The sequence below is a fragment of the Oncorhynchus mykiss genome, chromosome 19 (genome assembly GCF_013265735.2).
Source record: "Oncorhynchus mykiss isolate Arlee chromosome 19, USDA_OmykA_1.1, whole genome shotgun sequence".
In the NCBI taxonomy this organism is placed as follows: domain Eukaryota; kingdom Metazoa; phylum Chordata; class Actinopteri; order Salmoniformes; family Salmonidae; genus Oncorhynchus; species Oncorhynchus mykiss.
Window position 1 is genome coordinate 64,361,620 of NC_048583.1, and position 16,875 is coordinate 64,378,494.

The window sequence follows — 16,875 nt, forward strand, 5'->3', positions numbered from 1 at the left end:
ACCTGATATCATCATAACCACATCCATGACTCCTGGGTGTTCTATATAACCTGATATCATCATAACCACATCCATAACTCCTGAGTGTTCTATATAACCTGATATCATCATAACCACATCCATGACTCCTGGGTGTTCTATATAACCTGATATCATCATAACCACATCCATAACTCACGGGTGTTCTATATAACCTGATATCATCATAACCACATCCATAACTCCTGGGTGTTCTATATAACCTGATATCATCATAACCACATCCATAACTCCTGGGTGTTCTATATAACCTGATATCATCATAACCACATCCATAACTCCTGAGTGTTCTATATAACCTGATATCATCATAACCACATCCATGACTCCTGGGTGTTCTATATAACCTGATATCATCATAACCACATCCATAACTCACGGGTATTCTATTTAACCTGATATCATCAAAACCATATCCATAACTCCTCTGTGTTCTATATAACCTGATATCATCATAACCACATCCATAACTCCTGGGTGTTCTATATAACCTGATATCATCATAACCACATCCATAACTCCAGGGTGTTCTATGTAACCTGATATCATCATAACCACATCCATAACTCCTGGGTGTTCTATATAACCTGATATCATCATAACCACATCCATAACTCCTGGGTGTTGTACATAACCTGATATCATCATAACCACATCCATAACTCCTGGGTGTTCTATATAACCTGATATCATCATAACCACATCCATAACTCCAGGGTGTTCTATATAACCTGATATCATCATAACCACATCCATAACTCCAGGGTGTTCTATATAATCTGATATCATCATAACCACATCCATAACTCCTGGGTGTTCTATATAACCTGATATCATCATAACCACATCCATAACTCCTGGGTGTTCTATATAACCTGATATCATCATAACCACATCCATAACTCCTGGGTGTTCTATATAACCTGATATCTTCATAACCACATCCATAACTCCTGGGTGTTCTACATAACCTGATATCATCATAACCACATCCATGACTCCTGGGTGTTCTATATAACCTGATATCATCATAACCACATCCATAACTCCTGGGTGTTCTATATAACCTGATATCATCATAACCACATCCATGACTCCTGGGTGTTCTATATAACCTGATATCATCATAACAACATCCATAACTCCTGGGTGTTGTACATAACCTGCTATCATCATAACCACATCCATAACTCCTGGGTGTTCTATATAACCTGATATCATCATAACCACATCCATAACTCCTGGGTGTTCTATATAACCTGATATCATCATAACCACATCCATAACTCCTGGGTGTTCTATATAACCTGATATCATCATAACCACATCCATAACTCCTGGGTGTTCTATATAACCTGATATCATCATAACACATCCATAACTCCTGGATGTTCTATATAACCTGATATCATCATAACCACATCCATAACTCCTGGGTGTTCTATATAACCTGATAACATCATAACCACATCCATAACTCCTGGGTGTTCTATATAACCTGATATCATCATAACCACATCCATAACTCCTGGGTGTTGTACATAACCTGATAATATCATAACCACATCCATAACTCCTGGGTGTTCTATATAACCTGATATCATCATAACCACATCCATAACTCCTGGGTGTTCTATATAACCTGATATCATCATAACCACATCCATAACTCACGGGTATTCTATTTAACCTGATATCATCAAAACCATATCCATAACTCCTCTGTGTTCTATATAACCTGATATCATCATAACCACATCCATAACTCCTGGGTGTTCTATATAACCTGATATCATCATAACCACATCCATAACTCCAGGGTGTTCTATGTAACCTGATATCATCATAACCACATCCATAACTCCTGGGTGTTCTATATAACCTGATATCATCATAACCATATCCATAACTCCTGGGTGTTCTATATAACCTGATATCATCATAACCACATCCATAACTCCTGGGTGTTCTATATAACCTGATATCATCATAACCATATCCATAACTCCTGGGTGTTCTATATAACCTGATATCATCATAACCACATCCATAACTCCAGGGTGTTCTATATAACCTGATATCATCATAACCACATCCATAACTCCAGGGTCTTCTATATAACCTGATATCATCATAACCACATCCATAACTCCTGGGGGTGTTCTATATAACCTGATATCATCATAACCACATCCATAACTCCTGGGTGTTCTATATAACCTGATATCATCATAACCACATCCATAACTCCTGGGTGTTGTACATAACCTGATATCATCATAACCACATCCATAACTCCTGGGTGTTGTACATAACCTGATATCATCATAACCACATTCATAACTCCAGGGTGTTCTATATAACCTGATATCATCATAACCACATCCATAACTCCTGGGTGTTCTATATAACCTGATATCATCATAACCACATCCATAACTCCTGGGTGTTCTATATAACCTGATATCATCATAACCACATCCATAACTCCTGGGTGTTCTATATAACCTGATATCATCATAACCACATCGATGACTCCTGGGTGTTCTATATAACCTGATATCATCATAACCGCATCCATAACTCCTGGGTGTTGTACATAACCTGATATCATCATAACCACATCCATAACTCCTGGGTGTTCTATATAACCTGATATCATCATAACCACATCCATAACTCCAGGGTCTTCTATATAACCTGATATCATCATAACCACATCCATAACTCCTGGGTATTGTATATAACCTGATATCATCATAACCACATCCATAACTCCTGGGTGTTGTACATAACCTGCTATCATCATAACCACATCCATAACTCCTGGGTGTTCTATATAACCTGATACCATCATAACCACATCCATAACTCCTGGGTGTTCTATATAACCTGATATCATCATAACCACATCCATAACTCATGGGTGTTCTATATAACCTGATATCATCATAACCACATCCATAACTCCTGGGTGTTCTATATAACCTGATATCATCATAACCACATCCATAACTCCTGGGTGTTCTATATAACCTGATATCATCATAACCACATCCATAACTCACTATGTGACTTTCTGTCAAGCTAAACATTTTGGTCCTTGTAAAACACCGCTAAGCTCTGTTGGAAAGACTATAGTGAAAGAGTAGAGTCACGTCCAACAAAGAAAGAAACAAAGAAAGAAACAAAGAAAGAAAGAAAGAAACAACCAATCTCTTACCTCTGGGTAACACATCTCCTGGTTCTCATGGTAACCCCACTGCCACAGCTCCTGCTACATTCTCCATAGGGACTCCATTCCTCCCAGTAGTCCCCACTAGGCAGCTGGACATTTAAAACAACACATAGTGGTCAGAGTCTCAAAAGGTACCCTATTCCATATATAGTTCACTACTTCAAAAGGTACCCTATTCCCTATATAGTTCACTACTTCAAAAGTACCCTATCCCCTATATAGTGCACTACTTTTGACAAGAAGCCATAGGGCCCTATAGGACTAGGTTGCCACGTGCCGGACTCTGGTGTAGTGGTAAAAGCTTCTGACTCCAGACCCATATACCCCCCCCCCCCCTGTCACCTACCTCGCTACTATCCTGTCACCTACCTCACCACTATCCTGTGATCTACCTCACCACTATCCTGTCATCTACCTAACCACTATCCTGTCACCTACCTCACCACTATCCTGTCACCCACCTCACCACTATCCTATCATCTACCTAACCACTATCCTGTCACCTACCTCACCACTATCCTGTCATCTACCTAACCTCTATCCTGTCACCTACCTCACCACTATCCTGTCATCTACCTCACCACTATCCTGTCATCTACCTCACCACTATCCTGTCATCTACCTCACCACTGTCCTGTCATCTACCTCACCACTATCCTGTCATCTACCTCACCACTATCCTGTCATCTACCTCACCACTATCCTGTCATCTACCTCACCACTATCCTGTCACCACTATCCTGTCATCTACCTCACCACTGTCCTGTCACCACTATCCTGTCACCACTATCCTGTCACCACTATCCTGTCACCACTATCCTGTCACCACTGTCCTGTCACCACTATCCTGTCACCACTATCCTGTCACCACTATCCTGTCACCACTGTCCTGTCACCACTATCCTGCCATCTACCTCACCACTGTCCTGCCATCTACCTCACCACTGTCCTGTCACCACTATCGTGTCACCACTGTCCTGTCACCACTGTCCTGCCACCACTGTCCTGCCACCACTGTCCTATCACCTATAATAATACATGTTTAGCAGACATCCTAAGTATTTTACAGCTAGTGTCTACATGTTTACTGTGTGGTCTCTGTGGGGACCTATATAACACAGTACTGTAACACATACACTACATGGCCAAAAGTATGTGGACACCTGCTCGTCCAACATCTGATTCCAAAATCATTGGTGTTAATCTGGAGTTGGTCCCCCCTTTGCTGCTATAACAGCCTTCACTCTTCTGGGAAGGCTTTCCACTAGATGTAGGAACATTGCTGCTATAACAGCCTCCACTCTTCTGGGAAGGCTTTCCACTAGATGTTGGAACATTGCTGTGGGGGACTTGCTTCCATTCAGCCACAAGAGCATTAGTGAGGTCAGGGACTGATGTTGGGCGATTTAGGCCTGACTCGCAGTCGGCGTTCCAATTCATCCCAAATGTGTTCGATGGGGTTGAGGTCAAGGTTCTGTGCAAGCCAGTCCAGTTCTTCCACACCAATTTCGACAAACCATTGACCTCGCTTTCTGCAAGGGGACATTGTCATGCTGAAACAGAAAAGGACCTTCCCCAAACTGCTGCCACAAAGTTGGAAGCACATAATTGTCTATTTCCCTTCACTGGAGCTAAGGAGCCCGAACCATGAAAAACAGCCCCAGACCATTATTCCTCCTCCACCAAACTTTACAGTTGGCACTATGCATTAGGGCAAGTAGCAGTCTCCTGGCATCTGCCAAACCCAGATAAGTCCGTAGGACTGCCAGATGGTGAAGTGTGATTCATCACTCCAGAGAACTGCTCCAGAGTCCCATGGTGGCGAGCTTTACACCACTCCAGCCAACGCTTGGCATTGCACATGGTGATCTGAGGCTTGTGTGCGGCTGCTCGGCCATGGAAACCCATTTCATAAAGCTCCCGATGAACAGTTCTTGCGCTGATGTTGCTTCCAGAGGCAGTTTGGAACTCAGTAGTGAGTGTTGCAACCGAGAACAGACGATTTTTAAGCGCTATACACTTCAGCACTCGGCGTTCCCTTTCTGTGAGCTTGTGTGGCCTACCACTTCACGGCTGAGCCATTGTTGCTCCTAGACGTTTCCACTTCACAATAACAGCACTTACACTTGACCGGGGGCAGTCCCAGCATGGGTGGCTGGTGAAGCAGGGGAGGCTGGTGAAGCAGGGGAGGCTGATGAGGCTGGTGAAGCAGGTGAGGCTGGTGAAGCAGGGGAGGCTGGTGAAGCAGGGGTGGCTGGTGAAGCAGGGGTGGCTGGTGAAGCAGGGGAGGCTGGTGAAGCAGGGGTGGCTGGTGAAGCAGGGGAGTCTGGTGAGGCAGGGGAGGCTGGTGAAGCAGGGGTGTCTGGTGAGCCCCAGCAGGGCAGAAATTTGACATACTGTCTTGATAGAAAGGTGACATCCTATGACAGTACCACGTTGAAAGTCACTGAGCTCTTCAGTATGGGGCCATTCTACTGCTACTGTTTGTCTATGGAGATTGCATGGCGGTGTGCTCGATTTTATAAACCTGTCAGCAACGGGTGTCCACATACTTTTGATAATGTAGTGTAGGTTGGATGTGTTACCTGTACCAGACTGCTTTTTCCCCCACGTAACAATTTGTCTTCACTGAATACAATAACAACGTAATGCAACACTATTCATATGGACATCATGTCTGCTTACCAGGAGAGCTGGCGCCAAGAACAGCTGCACAGCAACCAGACACCGCAGCATCTTCCTCTTTCACTGATGGGGACGACAAAACCAGTTAGTTAGTCTGATAAAGGCGATTATAATAACTATGTTTACTTACATGTACAACATGTGAGAGCAATGATTAATAAACGGTGGGAAGATGGTTTTGTAAAATGCCTTTATAAATGGTTTATTACCGAACGGTATGATAAAAGTGTTAGCTTCTAGTAGTTCTACAATCATTATTATAAAGTGATTTTCAAATCCTACGTGAGATGTTTAATGGTGTTATTAAAAAAAAAATCACAAAACAGAAATAATTATTATTCATTTGTTTACGTTTTTTTTTTTTTCTCCAACATTCTGAGAACAGAGGTGTTCTGTTCTGAGAACGGAGGAGTTCTGTTCTGAGAACGGAGGTGTTCTGTTCTGAGAACGGAGCGGAGGTGTTCTGTTCTGAGAACGGAGGTGTTCTGTTCTGAGAACGGAGGAGTTCTGTTCTGAGAACGGAGGAGTTCTGTTCTGAGAACGGAGGAGTTCTGTTCTGAGAACGGAGAAGTTCTGTTCTGAGAACGGAGGTGTTCTGTTCTGAGAACGGAGGTGTTCTGTTCTGAGAACGGAGGAGTTCTGTTCTGAGAACGGAGGAGTTCTGTTCTGAGAACGGGGGTGTTCTGTTCTGAGAACGGAGGTGTTCTGTTCTGAGAACGGAGGTGTTCTGTTCTGAGAACGGAGGTGTTCTGTTCTGAGAACGGAGGAGTTCTGTTCTGAGAACGGAGGAGTTCTGTTCTGAGAACGGAGGAGTTCTGTTCTGAGAACGGAGCGGAGGTGTTCTGTTCTGAGAACGGAGGTGTTCTGTTCTGAGAACGGAGGTGTTCTGTTCTGAGAACGGAGGTGTTCTGTTCTGAGAACGGAGGAGTTCTGTTCTGAGAACGGAGGAGTTCTGTTCTGAGAACGGAGGTGTTCTGTTCTGAGAACGGAGGTGTTCTGTTCTGAGAACGGAGGAGTTCTGTTCTGAGAACGGAGCGGAGGTGTTCTGTTCTGAGAACGGAGGTGTTCTGTTCTGAGAACGGAGGTGTTCTGTTCTGAGAACGGAGGTGTTCTGTTCTGAGAACGGAGGTGTTCTGTTCTGAGAACGGAGCGGAGGTGTTCTGTTCTGAGAACGGAGGTGTTCTGTTCTGAGAACGGAGGTGTTCTGTTCTGAGAACGGAGGAGTTCTGTTCTGAGAACGGAGGAGTTCTGTTCTGAGAACGGAGGAGTTCTGTTCTGAGAACGGAGAAGTTCTGTTCTGAGAACGGAGGTGTTCTGTTCTGAGAGTGGAGGTGTTCTGTTCTGAGAACGGAGGAGTTCTGTTCTGAGAACGGAGGAGTTCTGTTCTGAGAACGTGGGTGTTCTGTTCTGAGAGCGGAGGTGTTCTGTTCTGAACGGAGGTGTTCTGTTCTTAACGGAGGTGTTCTGTTCTGAGAACGGAGGAGTTCTGTTCTGAGAACGGAGGAGTTCTGTTCTGAGAACGGAGGAGTTCTGTTCTGAGAACGGAGGTGTTCTGTTCTGAACGGAGGAGTTCTGTTCTGAGAACGGAGGTGTTCTGTTCTGAGAACATAGGAGAATGTTTTACTATGGTTCCCTGAACGAGGGGGGGCAAGGCAGCCCAGCGGGCAGTGGACACTCTGGTCTGGACTGATCTGACTGTCCGTAATTGCACTCACTTGAAGGTTGTTAATGGAGTCAGTGGCTCTATGAGCCTATTGTCCTCAACTTATTACCGGAACTGTCAGAGTTAGGGGGTCAGGACAGAGCCCCAGTCACAGGATTCAACTCTCACTAACACCGTCAATAGACTGGTCAGCAAAAAAAAACTCTTTGCACTCAAGAGTCTCATTCCTTGACCACATGTACAAACACACAAACACACGTGCACACACACCTACTGAATACACAAACAAACACACGTGCACGCACACAAACACACGTGCACACACACCTACTGAATACACAAACAAACACACGTGCACGCACACAAACACACGTGCACACACTGTATAATACACCGAGCACACATTGTGAAGGAATGGCCCATCAATAAAGTTATGCATATTTTAATAATAACTTATTTATTCAATGTTGTGCTAACAGAATAAAGCAAGTAACGTTAATGTGTTTTTGTGTGTATTCTCAACACGTAACTATTCATTTCATAGAAAATAGTAGAATAGAATAACAGGGAATCATTTGGAGTGAAATAAAGTGACTCCCATAGTCTCACAACCTCAAACCCTGTCAGGGGAAAAAAACAGCAATAGGTAACCTCGGTCTATCCTGAGTTGGCGGGGCGCCTTGACGGTAGACGGGGTTCATGGAAGGTGACAAAAGAGGATGTCCCTCAGTGGTGGAAAAAAGTACTCAATCGTCATACCTGAGTAAAAGTAAAGATATCCTTAATAGAAAATGACTCAAGTAAAAGTGGAAAGTCACCCAGTAAAATACTACTTGAGTAAAAAGTCCAAAAGTATTTGGTTTTACGTGTACTTAAGTCTCAAAAATAAAAGCATAAATAATTTAAAATTCTTTATAATTAAGCGAACCAGATGCCAGGACTTTCTTGTTTTTATTGTATTTACAGAAAGGCAGTGGCTCCAACACTCAGACATTAATTTACAAATGAAGTATTTGTGTCCATTATTTTTTACAAACTGGGAACAAATTATTAAATTACAAACTGGGAACAGACGTTTGCTTTTTAGTTGTCAACTAATATGAATTCCAAGTTGATGTAAAAAATAAATATTATTCACCATGTCATGAGATTCAGGTTAAAGGTTGTGTAAAAAAAAAAGACTAAATGTCCTTATGTTGATGACTTTTTGCTAATCTAATCAGTTTTACACGTTGATTCAACGTAATCACATTGATCTTCTGTTGAAATTACACGGGGAAAAAGTTTATTTAATACGTGTTTTTTCCCAGTGGAGATGCGTTATATTCTCCAACCGGAGAGGGTACGCTCTGTTCTGCTCTGCAAAACATTAAGACTATGTTGAGAAAAAAAAATGTTGAATGACTTTGAACTGAACTGAATGTAGTATACGTTAATTAAAAGTAGAAATTAATAGTCTATTAGTAGCTGGTAGCCTGGCTACAAATCAGAAATATGTGAAAAGTAACTCCTGTAAACGCTTAATATTGTGCGCAAGAATGTTGGCTTTCCAGAAATTTCCCACGAAACTATTCTTACTAAAGACAAAATGGCAGAAATCCTAATAAAAGTTGTCAGAACTTACCCTTTGAGCGTTTCTGCGTCCCTTCAACTATCCAAAATAGCCGATGAATCCGTGCTGCGCGGTTTCACTGTGTTGTAGTACCTCCGCAGCTGCGGTTCTAATATTACCTGCTGGCTTCGTCTCTCTACCGGGGAGGGTTTTAGTTATTAACCCCGCTGCCCAACTCCTGTTCTGATGAGGTTATCAAGCTGCAAGACCCTTTTCCTTTCCCTTTCCAGTTGAAATTGAAAAGAGGAGAAAGAGTCCAGTCGGTGTTAAAACCTTTGTGTGCGTCACTCGGGCTAACCCCGTCGTGCCCGGGATCTGCGCGCTGGTGATTGCAGTGTGTCAATGTACAGAACTCAACCGGGGAGAAATATTGTGAGGCTATCATTTCAGATTGTAAAAATAACTGTTAATTAACGTTTGTAGATTTTAAGATCCTTCTTCTCAGAATGAATGTGCAGGACACACTTTTAATGAGTAATTCTCGTTTTTACAAACCAGTGGCCCTCTAATCTTGGTTACCTCAGAACACAATTTATTTCGCGAAAGTTAGTCATTTCCTGTTCATGAGAATCTGTCCACGAGAGATTAGTGGCTCACACCCGGTACTGTTATTATAGCATTACGGTATGGGCTATTTGAGTTGAGCGGTGTCAGATTATTATAGTGTAATAATGTGTTATGATGTTTAATAACAGCTTCGTTAATACCAGGGTTTAACAATTATATATATATATGAATAGGTTTATAATAAGGTGACCACACGTCCCGGATTGATGAGAGCTGGCGACGAATCAGTTGGACGGACCTTTTGATTTTACGTTTCCTCAAGGTAGCTCCTATGTGTACACAGGCTTGTACCTTCACAGTTTTTTGGGGGGGTGTTATGGTGAAGACGTTAGCTCTCCACAGTGGAGGTGTCATAATACCCATAAAACCTAGTGGTTAAACAAGGGAAATGGTTCCAATAGTTTTTCAACTATTCATTTTTCCAATAGGGGATTTTTTTAGAAACGCTTGAAAATAAGGACTGTGTTTAGTATAGGCTTACCCTGTCGTGATGTTTTGATAACCTGTCAAATCTCCCTCGGACAAGGTGGCATTTATCAATATATTCGGGGCTCTATTTACTCTCATATTAAAAAAATGCTAATTAACATTGTTGTGTATTGATATGACGTCACCACGCCAGTAAAGGCGTACTGATATGTGAATACGGGGCTTGTTACTTGGACAGTGATGGAGTAAAAACAAGTTGACGTTTACCTCCGAGTCTGGTTGATTTCATTCAGTATAATATCTTAACTTAGCACAAGTTGTACGTATAAAATCGAACTATGTTGACGAGGATAACGTTTTGAAAACGATAGTTAATTCAATCTGAAAAGTTAGTTTCATCAAGAGGGGAAAACAATGTGCCAACGTTTGACTGCTAACAGTGAGCCTGCTACGCTAGGTCCATGCTGGACCGGGTGGTTGATGACGCTGGACCGGGTGGTTGATGACGACGCTGGACCGGGTGGTTTATGACGCTGGACCGGGTGGTTGATAACGCTGGACTGGGTGGTTGATGATGCTGGACCGGGTGGTTGATAACGCTGGACCGGGTGGTTGATGATGCTGGACCGGGTGGTTGATAACGCTGGACCGGGTGGTTGATAACCCTGGACCTGGTGGTTGCTGACTATGGACCGGGTGGTTGATGACGCCGGACCGGGTGGTTGATAATGCTGGACCGGGTGGTTGATGACGCTGGACCGGGTGGTTGATGACGCTGGACCGGGTGGTTGATGACGCTGGACCGGGTGGTTGATGACGCCGGACCGGGTGGTTGATAACGCTGGACCGGGTGGTTGATGACGCTGGACCTGGTGGTTGTTGACACTGGACCGGGTGGTTGATGACGCTGGACCTGGTGGTTGTTGACACTGGACCGGGTGGTTGATGACGCTGGACCTGGTGGTTGATAACGCTGGACCGGGTGGTTGATGACGCCAGACCAGGTGGTTGATTACCCTGGACCGGGTGGTTGATTACCCTGGACCGGGTGGTTGATGACACTGGACCGGGTGGTTGATAACGCTGGACCGGGTGGTTGATGACGCTGGACCGGGTGGTTAATGACGCTGGACCGGGTGGTTGATAACACTGGACCGGGTGGTTGTTAACGCTGGACCGGGTGGTTGATGACTTTGGACCGGGTGGTTGATGACGCCGGACTGGGTGGTTGATAACGCTGGACCGGGTGGGTGATGACGCTGGACCGGGTGGTTGATGACTTTGGACCGGGTGGTTGATGACGCCGGACTGGGTGGTTGATGACGCCGGACTGGGTGGTTGATAACGCTGGACCGGGTGGTTGATGACGCTGGACCGGGTGGTTCATGACGCTGGACCGGGTGGTTCATGACGCTGGACCGGGTGGTTTATGACGCTTGATTTTACGTTTCCTCAAGGTAGCTCCTATGTGTACACAGGCTTGTACCTTCACAGTTTTTTGGGGGGGTGTTATGGTGAAGACGTTAGCTCTCCACAGTGGAGGTGTCATAATACCCATAAAACCTAGTGGTTAAACAAGGGAAATGGTTCCAATAGTTTTTCAACTATTCATTTTTCCAATAGGGGATTTTTTTAGAAACGCTTGAAAATAAGGACTGTGTTTAGTATAGGCTTACCCTGTCGTGATGTTTTGATAACCTGTCAAATCTCCCTCGGACAAGGTGGCATTTATCAATATATTCGGGGCTCTATTTACTCTCATATTAAAAAAATGCTAATTAACATTGTTGTGTATTGATATGACGTCACCACGCCAGTAAAGGCGTACTGATATGTGAATACGGGGCTTGTTACTTGGACAGTGATGGAGTAAAAACAAGTTGACGTTTACCTCCGAGTCTGGTTGATTTCATTCAGTATAATATCTTAACTTAGCACAAGTTGTACGTATAAAATCGAACTATGTTGACGAGGATAACGTTTTGAAAACGATAGTTAATTCAATCTGAAAAGTTAGTTTCATCAAGAGGGGAAAACAATGTGCCAACGTTTGACTGCTAACAGTGAGCCTGCTACGCTAGGTCCATGCTGGACCGGGTGGTTGATGACGCTGGACCGGGTGGTTGATGACGACGCTGGACCGGGTGGTTTATGACGCTGGACCGGGTGGTTGATAACGCTGGACTGGGTGGTTGATGATGCTGGACCGGGTGGTTGATAACGCTGGACCGGGTGGTTGATGATGCTGGACCGGGTGGTTGATAACGCTGGACCGGGTGGTTGATAACCCTGGACCTGGTGGTTGCTGACTATGGACCGGGTGGTTGATGACGCCGGACCGGGTGGTTGATAATGCTGGACCGGGTGGTTGATGACGCTGGACCGGGTGGTTGATGACGCTGGACCGGGTGGTTGATGACGCTGGACCGGGTGGTTGATGACGCCGGACCGGGTGGTTGATAACGCTGGACCTGGTGGTTGATGACGCTGGACCTGGTGGTTGTTGACACTGGACCGGGTGGTTGATGACGCTGGACCTGGTGGTTGTTGACACTGGACCGGGTGGTTGATGACGCTGGACCTGGTGGTTGATAACGCTGGACCGGGTGGTTGATGACGCCAGACCAGGTGGTTGATTACCCTGGACCGGGTGGTTGATTACCCTGGACCGGGTGGTTGATGACACTGGACCGGGTGGTTGATAACGCTGGACCGGGTGGTTGATGACGCTGGACCGGGTGGTTAATGACGCTGGACCGGGTGGTTGATAACACTGGACCGGGTGGTTGTTAACGCTGGACCGGGTGGTTGATGACTTTGGACTGGGTGGTTGATGACGCCGGACTGGGTGGTTGATAACGCTGGACCGGGTGGGTGATGACGCTGGACCGGGTGGTTGATGACTTTGGACCGGGTGGTTGATGACGCCGGACTGGGTGGTTGATGACGCCGGACTGGGTGGTTGATAACGCTGGACCGGGTGGTTGATGACGCTGGACCGGGTGGTTCATGACGCTGGACCGGGTGGTTCATGACGCTGGACCGGGTGGTTTATGACGCTGGACCAGGTGGTTGATGACGCCGGACCGGGTGGTTTATGAGATGCCATACTGGAGATAAGGACAATCAGATTAGAGATGCCATACTGGAGATAAAGACAATCAGATTAGAGATGCCATACTGCAGATAAGGACAATCAGATTAGAGATGCCATACTGGAAATAAAGACAATCAGATTAGAGATGCCATACTGGAGATAAAGACAATCAGATTAGAGATGCCATACTGGAGATAAGGACAATCAGATTAGAGATGCCATACTGGAGATAAGGACAATCAGATTAGAGATGCCATTTAGATTAAAGAAGACAATCAGAATAGAGATGACAATCAGATTAGAGATGACAATCAGATTAGAGATGACAATCAGATTAGAGATGACAATCAGATTAGAGATGACAAATCAGATTAGAGATGACAATCAGATTAGAGATGACAATCAGAATAGAGATGACAATCAGATTAGAGATGACAATCAGATTAGAGATGACAATCAGATTAGAGATGACAATCAGATTAGAGATGACAAATCAGATTAGAGATGACAATCAGATTAGAGATGACAAATCAGATTAGAGATGACAATCAGATTAGAGATGACAAATCATATTAGAGATGACAAATCAGATTAGAGATGCTATACTGAGAAAGTGTAATAAGGAATACGTGCGCTGAAAACTATTGGAGGAGGCCCGTGGGCTAACATTAGCGCTGTCCCTCGAGCTGTCCGCACAATGTGAAAGAACTGAAGCGCAAATGTCCGCTATGCATGCGAGTACAGATGCTAAATATAACGAGACAGTGCATCGTGCATCACTAAAAGGGAGACAGAATGCAGAAGGACAAGACCAATCAGAGAAGGTGTGCTATCGTTGTGGTCATTTTACCTTTATTTAACTAGGCAAGTCAGTTAAGAACAAATTCTTATTTTTCAATGACGGCCTAGGAACAGTGGGTTAACTGCCTTGTTCAGGGGCAGAACAACAGATTTGTACCTTGTCAGCTCGGGGGTTTGAACTCGCAACCTTCCGGTTACGCCCTTAGGTGCGCTCCATTCCACCTGAGAGAAGCTGTGGAAAAAAAGATAAGAGGAACTACTAAACATGGACCAATGGAGAGAGTGGATGGTGCCACACCATGGGTGAATCCTGTAGTGGATGGTACCACACCATGGGTGAATCCTGCAGTGGACGGTGCCACACCATGGGTGAATCCTGTAGTGGGTGGTGAAACACCATGGGTGAATCCTGTAGTGGATGCTATACCATGGGTGAATCATGTAGTGGGTGGTGCAACACCATGGGTGAATCCGGATAGTAGATGGTGCCACATCATGGGTGAATCCTGTAGTGGATGGTACCACACCATGGGTGAATCCTGTAGTGGATGCTATACCATGGGTGAATCCTGTAGTGGGTGGTGCCACATCATGGGTGAATCCAGTAGTGGATGCTATACCATGGGTGAATCCTGTAGTGGGTGGTGCCACATCATGGGTGAATCCGGTAGTGGATGCTATACCATTGGTGAATATGGTAGTGGACGGTGCCACACCATGGGTGAATCCGGTAGTGGATGGTGCCACACCATGGGTGAATCCGTTAGTGGATGCTATACCATGGGTGAATCCTGTAGTGGGTGGTGCCACATCATGGGTGAATCCGGTAGTGGATGCTATACCATTGGTGAATATGGTAGTGGACGGTGCCACACCATGGGTGAATCAGGTAGTGGACGGTGCCACACCATGGGTGAATCCGGTAGTGGGCGGTGCCACACCATGGGTGAATCTGGTAGTGGGCGGTGCCACACCATGGGTGAATCCGGTAGTGGATGGTGCCACACCATGGATGGTAGTGGATGGTGCCACACCATGGGTGAATCCGGTAGTGGGTGGTGCCACACCATGGGTGAATCTGGTAGTGGATGGTGCCACACCATGGATGGTAGTGGGTGGTGCCACATCATGGGTGAATCCGGTAGTGGATGGTACCAAAACCGGACGGCGACATGAGATTGTGTCTGGACAAGCGAACACAGAAATCATACGTGGCAGATACCCACAGTAGATTAACTTTTGCAAGGAATTAATGGGTCTGTCATGTTCAGTAAACTGGATCTTAAATGGGGCTGTCATCAATTGGAACTAACACCAGAGTCGAGAGGCATAACGACATTTGCAGTGCATAATGGGATATAAAAGTCTAATATTCAGAGTTTCATCGCAGAGCGAGCAGTATCAACACAAAATCAAAACAGCACCGGCAGGTATCGAGTGGGTGGAGAACATATCGGATGACATCATCGTCCACGCCCCAGTCAAGGAGAGCCATGACCAGTGGCTGGCTATATGCTGTCCTCAACAGGCTGGACAGCTGTGGGCTGACTCTCAACTCAGAGAAATGTCGGTTCAACATGGACAAATTGGTGTTTATGGGCATGTTACTCTCAGAGAAGAGTTATCATTATTATGCTGGTCATCTATGAACGCTTGAACATCTTGGCCATGTTCTGTTATAATCTCCTGTTGGTCATCTATGAACGCTTGAACATCTTGGCCATGTTCTGTTATAATCTCTACCCGGCACAGACAGAAGAGGACTGGCCACCCCTCAGAGCCTGGTTCCTCTCTAGGTTTATAATCTCCACCCGGCACAGCCAGAAGAGGACTGGCCACCCCTCAGAGCCTGGTTCCTCTCTAGGTTTATAATCTCCACCCGGCACAGACAGAAGAGGACTGGCCACCCCTCATAGCCTGGTTCCTCTCTAGGTTTCTTCCTAGGTTTTAGCCTTTCTAGGGAGTTTTTCCTAGCCAACGTGCTTCTTCACCTGCATTGCTTGCTGTTTGGGGGTTTTAGGCTGGGTTTCTGTACAGCACTTTGAGATATCAGCTGATGTACGAAGGGCTATATAAATACATTTGATTTGATTTGAGAAGGGCATTGGGCCCACAGCTGAAAGAGAGGGAGCAGAGGTCGAGGCCCACAGTTAATGTCATCCCAGTTCCAGAACTTCTGCCAGGAAAATGGGATATAACATGCAAAAAAACGACCGCAAAATATGGGTACAGGCTAATGCCTCCCTCATGAAACGAATCCGGATTACAGGGGCTGGACTGGAATCAGAAGCTACGCAAGTCTACAGGCCCATTGATCACGGCACCACCACACACACACACACACACACACACACACACACACAGGGTGGGAGCCCAGCTGAGCTACTTTTCAAAAGGAAAAATAAGGAGGATATAGTTACACCACAGAGTGGCCTGGAGATACGGGACTATGATGCTGAGCAGAAAGGGAAATCCAAGATCCATGCAGACAACTGTCGCCGAGCCAAACACTCTGACGTGGACGTCGGAGACCAAGTTCTCCTAAAAACAGGACAAAACAGACAAGTTCACAATAACCTTCAACGAGACACCACACACTGTGATCAATAACGACAACATTCAACGAGACACCACACACTGATCAATAACTACAACATTCAACGAGACACCACACACTGTGATCAAAAACGACAGCATTCAACGAGACACCACACACTGATCAATAACTACAACATTCAACGAGA

The 16,875-nt window shown here is 45.2% G+C and overlaps 2 protein-coding genes across 3 annotated transcripts in view; both read right to left on the bottom strand.

Annotated features, from left to right (window-relative positions):
* paplna (papilin a, proteoglycan-like sulfated glycoprotein) overlaps positions 1–9,591 on the bottom strand; it is a 90,636-nt gene extending 81,045 nt beyond the window's left edge. For both annotated transcript variants that reach the window (XM_036955386.1, XM_036955387.1), the window contains exons 1-3: positions 9,250–9,591; positions 5,963–6,025; positions 3,263–3,366 (exon numbers count right to left, since the gene is read on the bottom strand). In XM_036955386.1, coding sequence (XP_036811281.1) covers positions 3,263–3,366; positions 5,963–6,013 — 155 coding nt within the window. In that variant the 5' untranslated portion in view covers positions 6,014–6,025; positions 9,250–9,591. The remainder of the gene's footprint in view (positions 1–3,262; positions 3,367–5,962; positions 6,026–9,249) is intronic.
* Positions 9,592–10,758: 1,167 nt separating this feature from the next.
* Positions 10,759–13,244, bottom strand: LOC118941370 (pollen-specific leucine-rich repeat extensin-like protein 1). Its single transcript, XM_036953839.1, has 3 exons — positions 13,028–13,244; positions 12,296–12,830; positions 10,759–11,602 (listed from the first exon to the last, which is right to left on the bottom strand). The coding sequence occupies exons 1-3, from the start codon at positions 13,242–13,244 to the stop codon at positions 10,759–10,761; spliced, it is 1,596 nt and encodes a 531-aa protein (XP_036809734.1).
* Between the last annotated feature and the right edge of the window lie 3,631 nt (positions 13,245–16,875).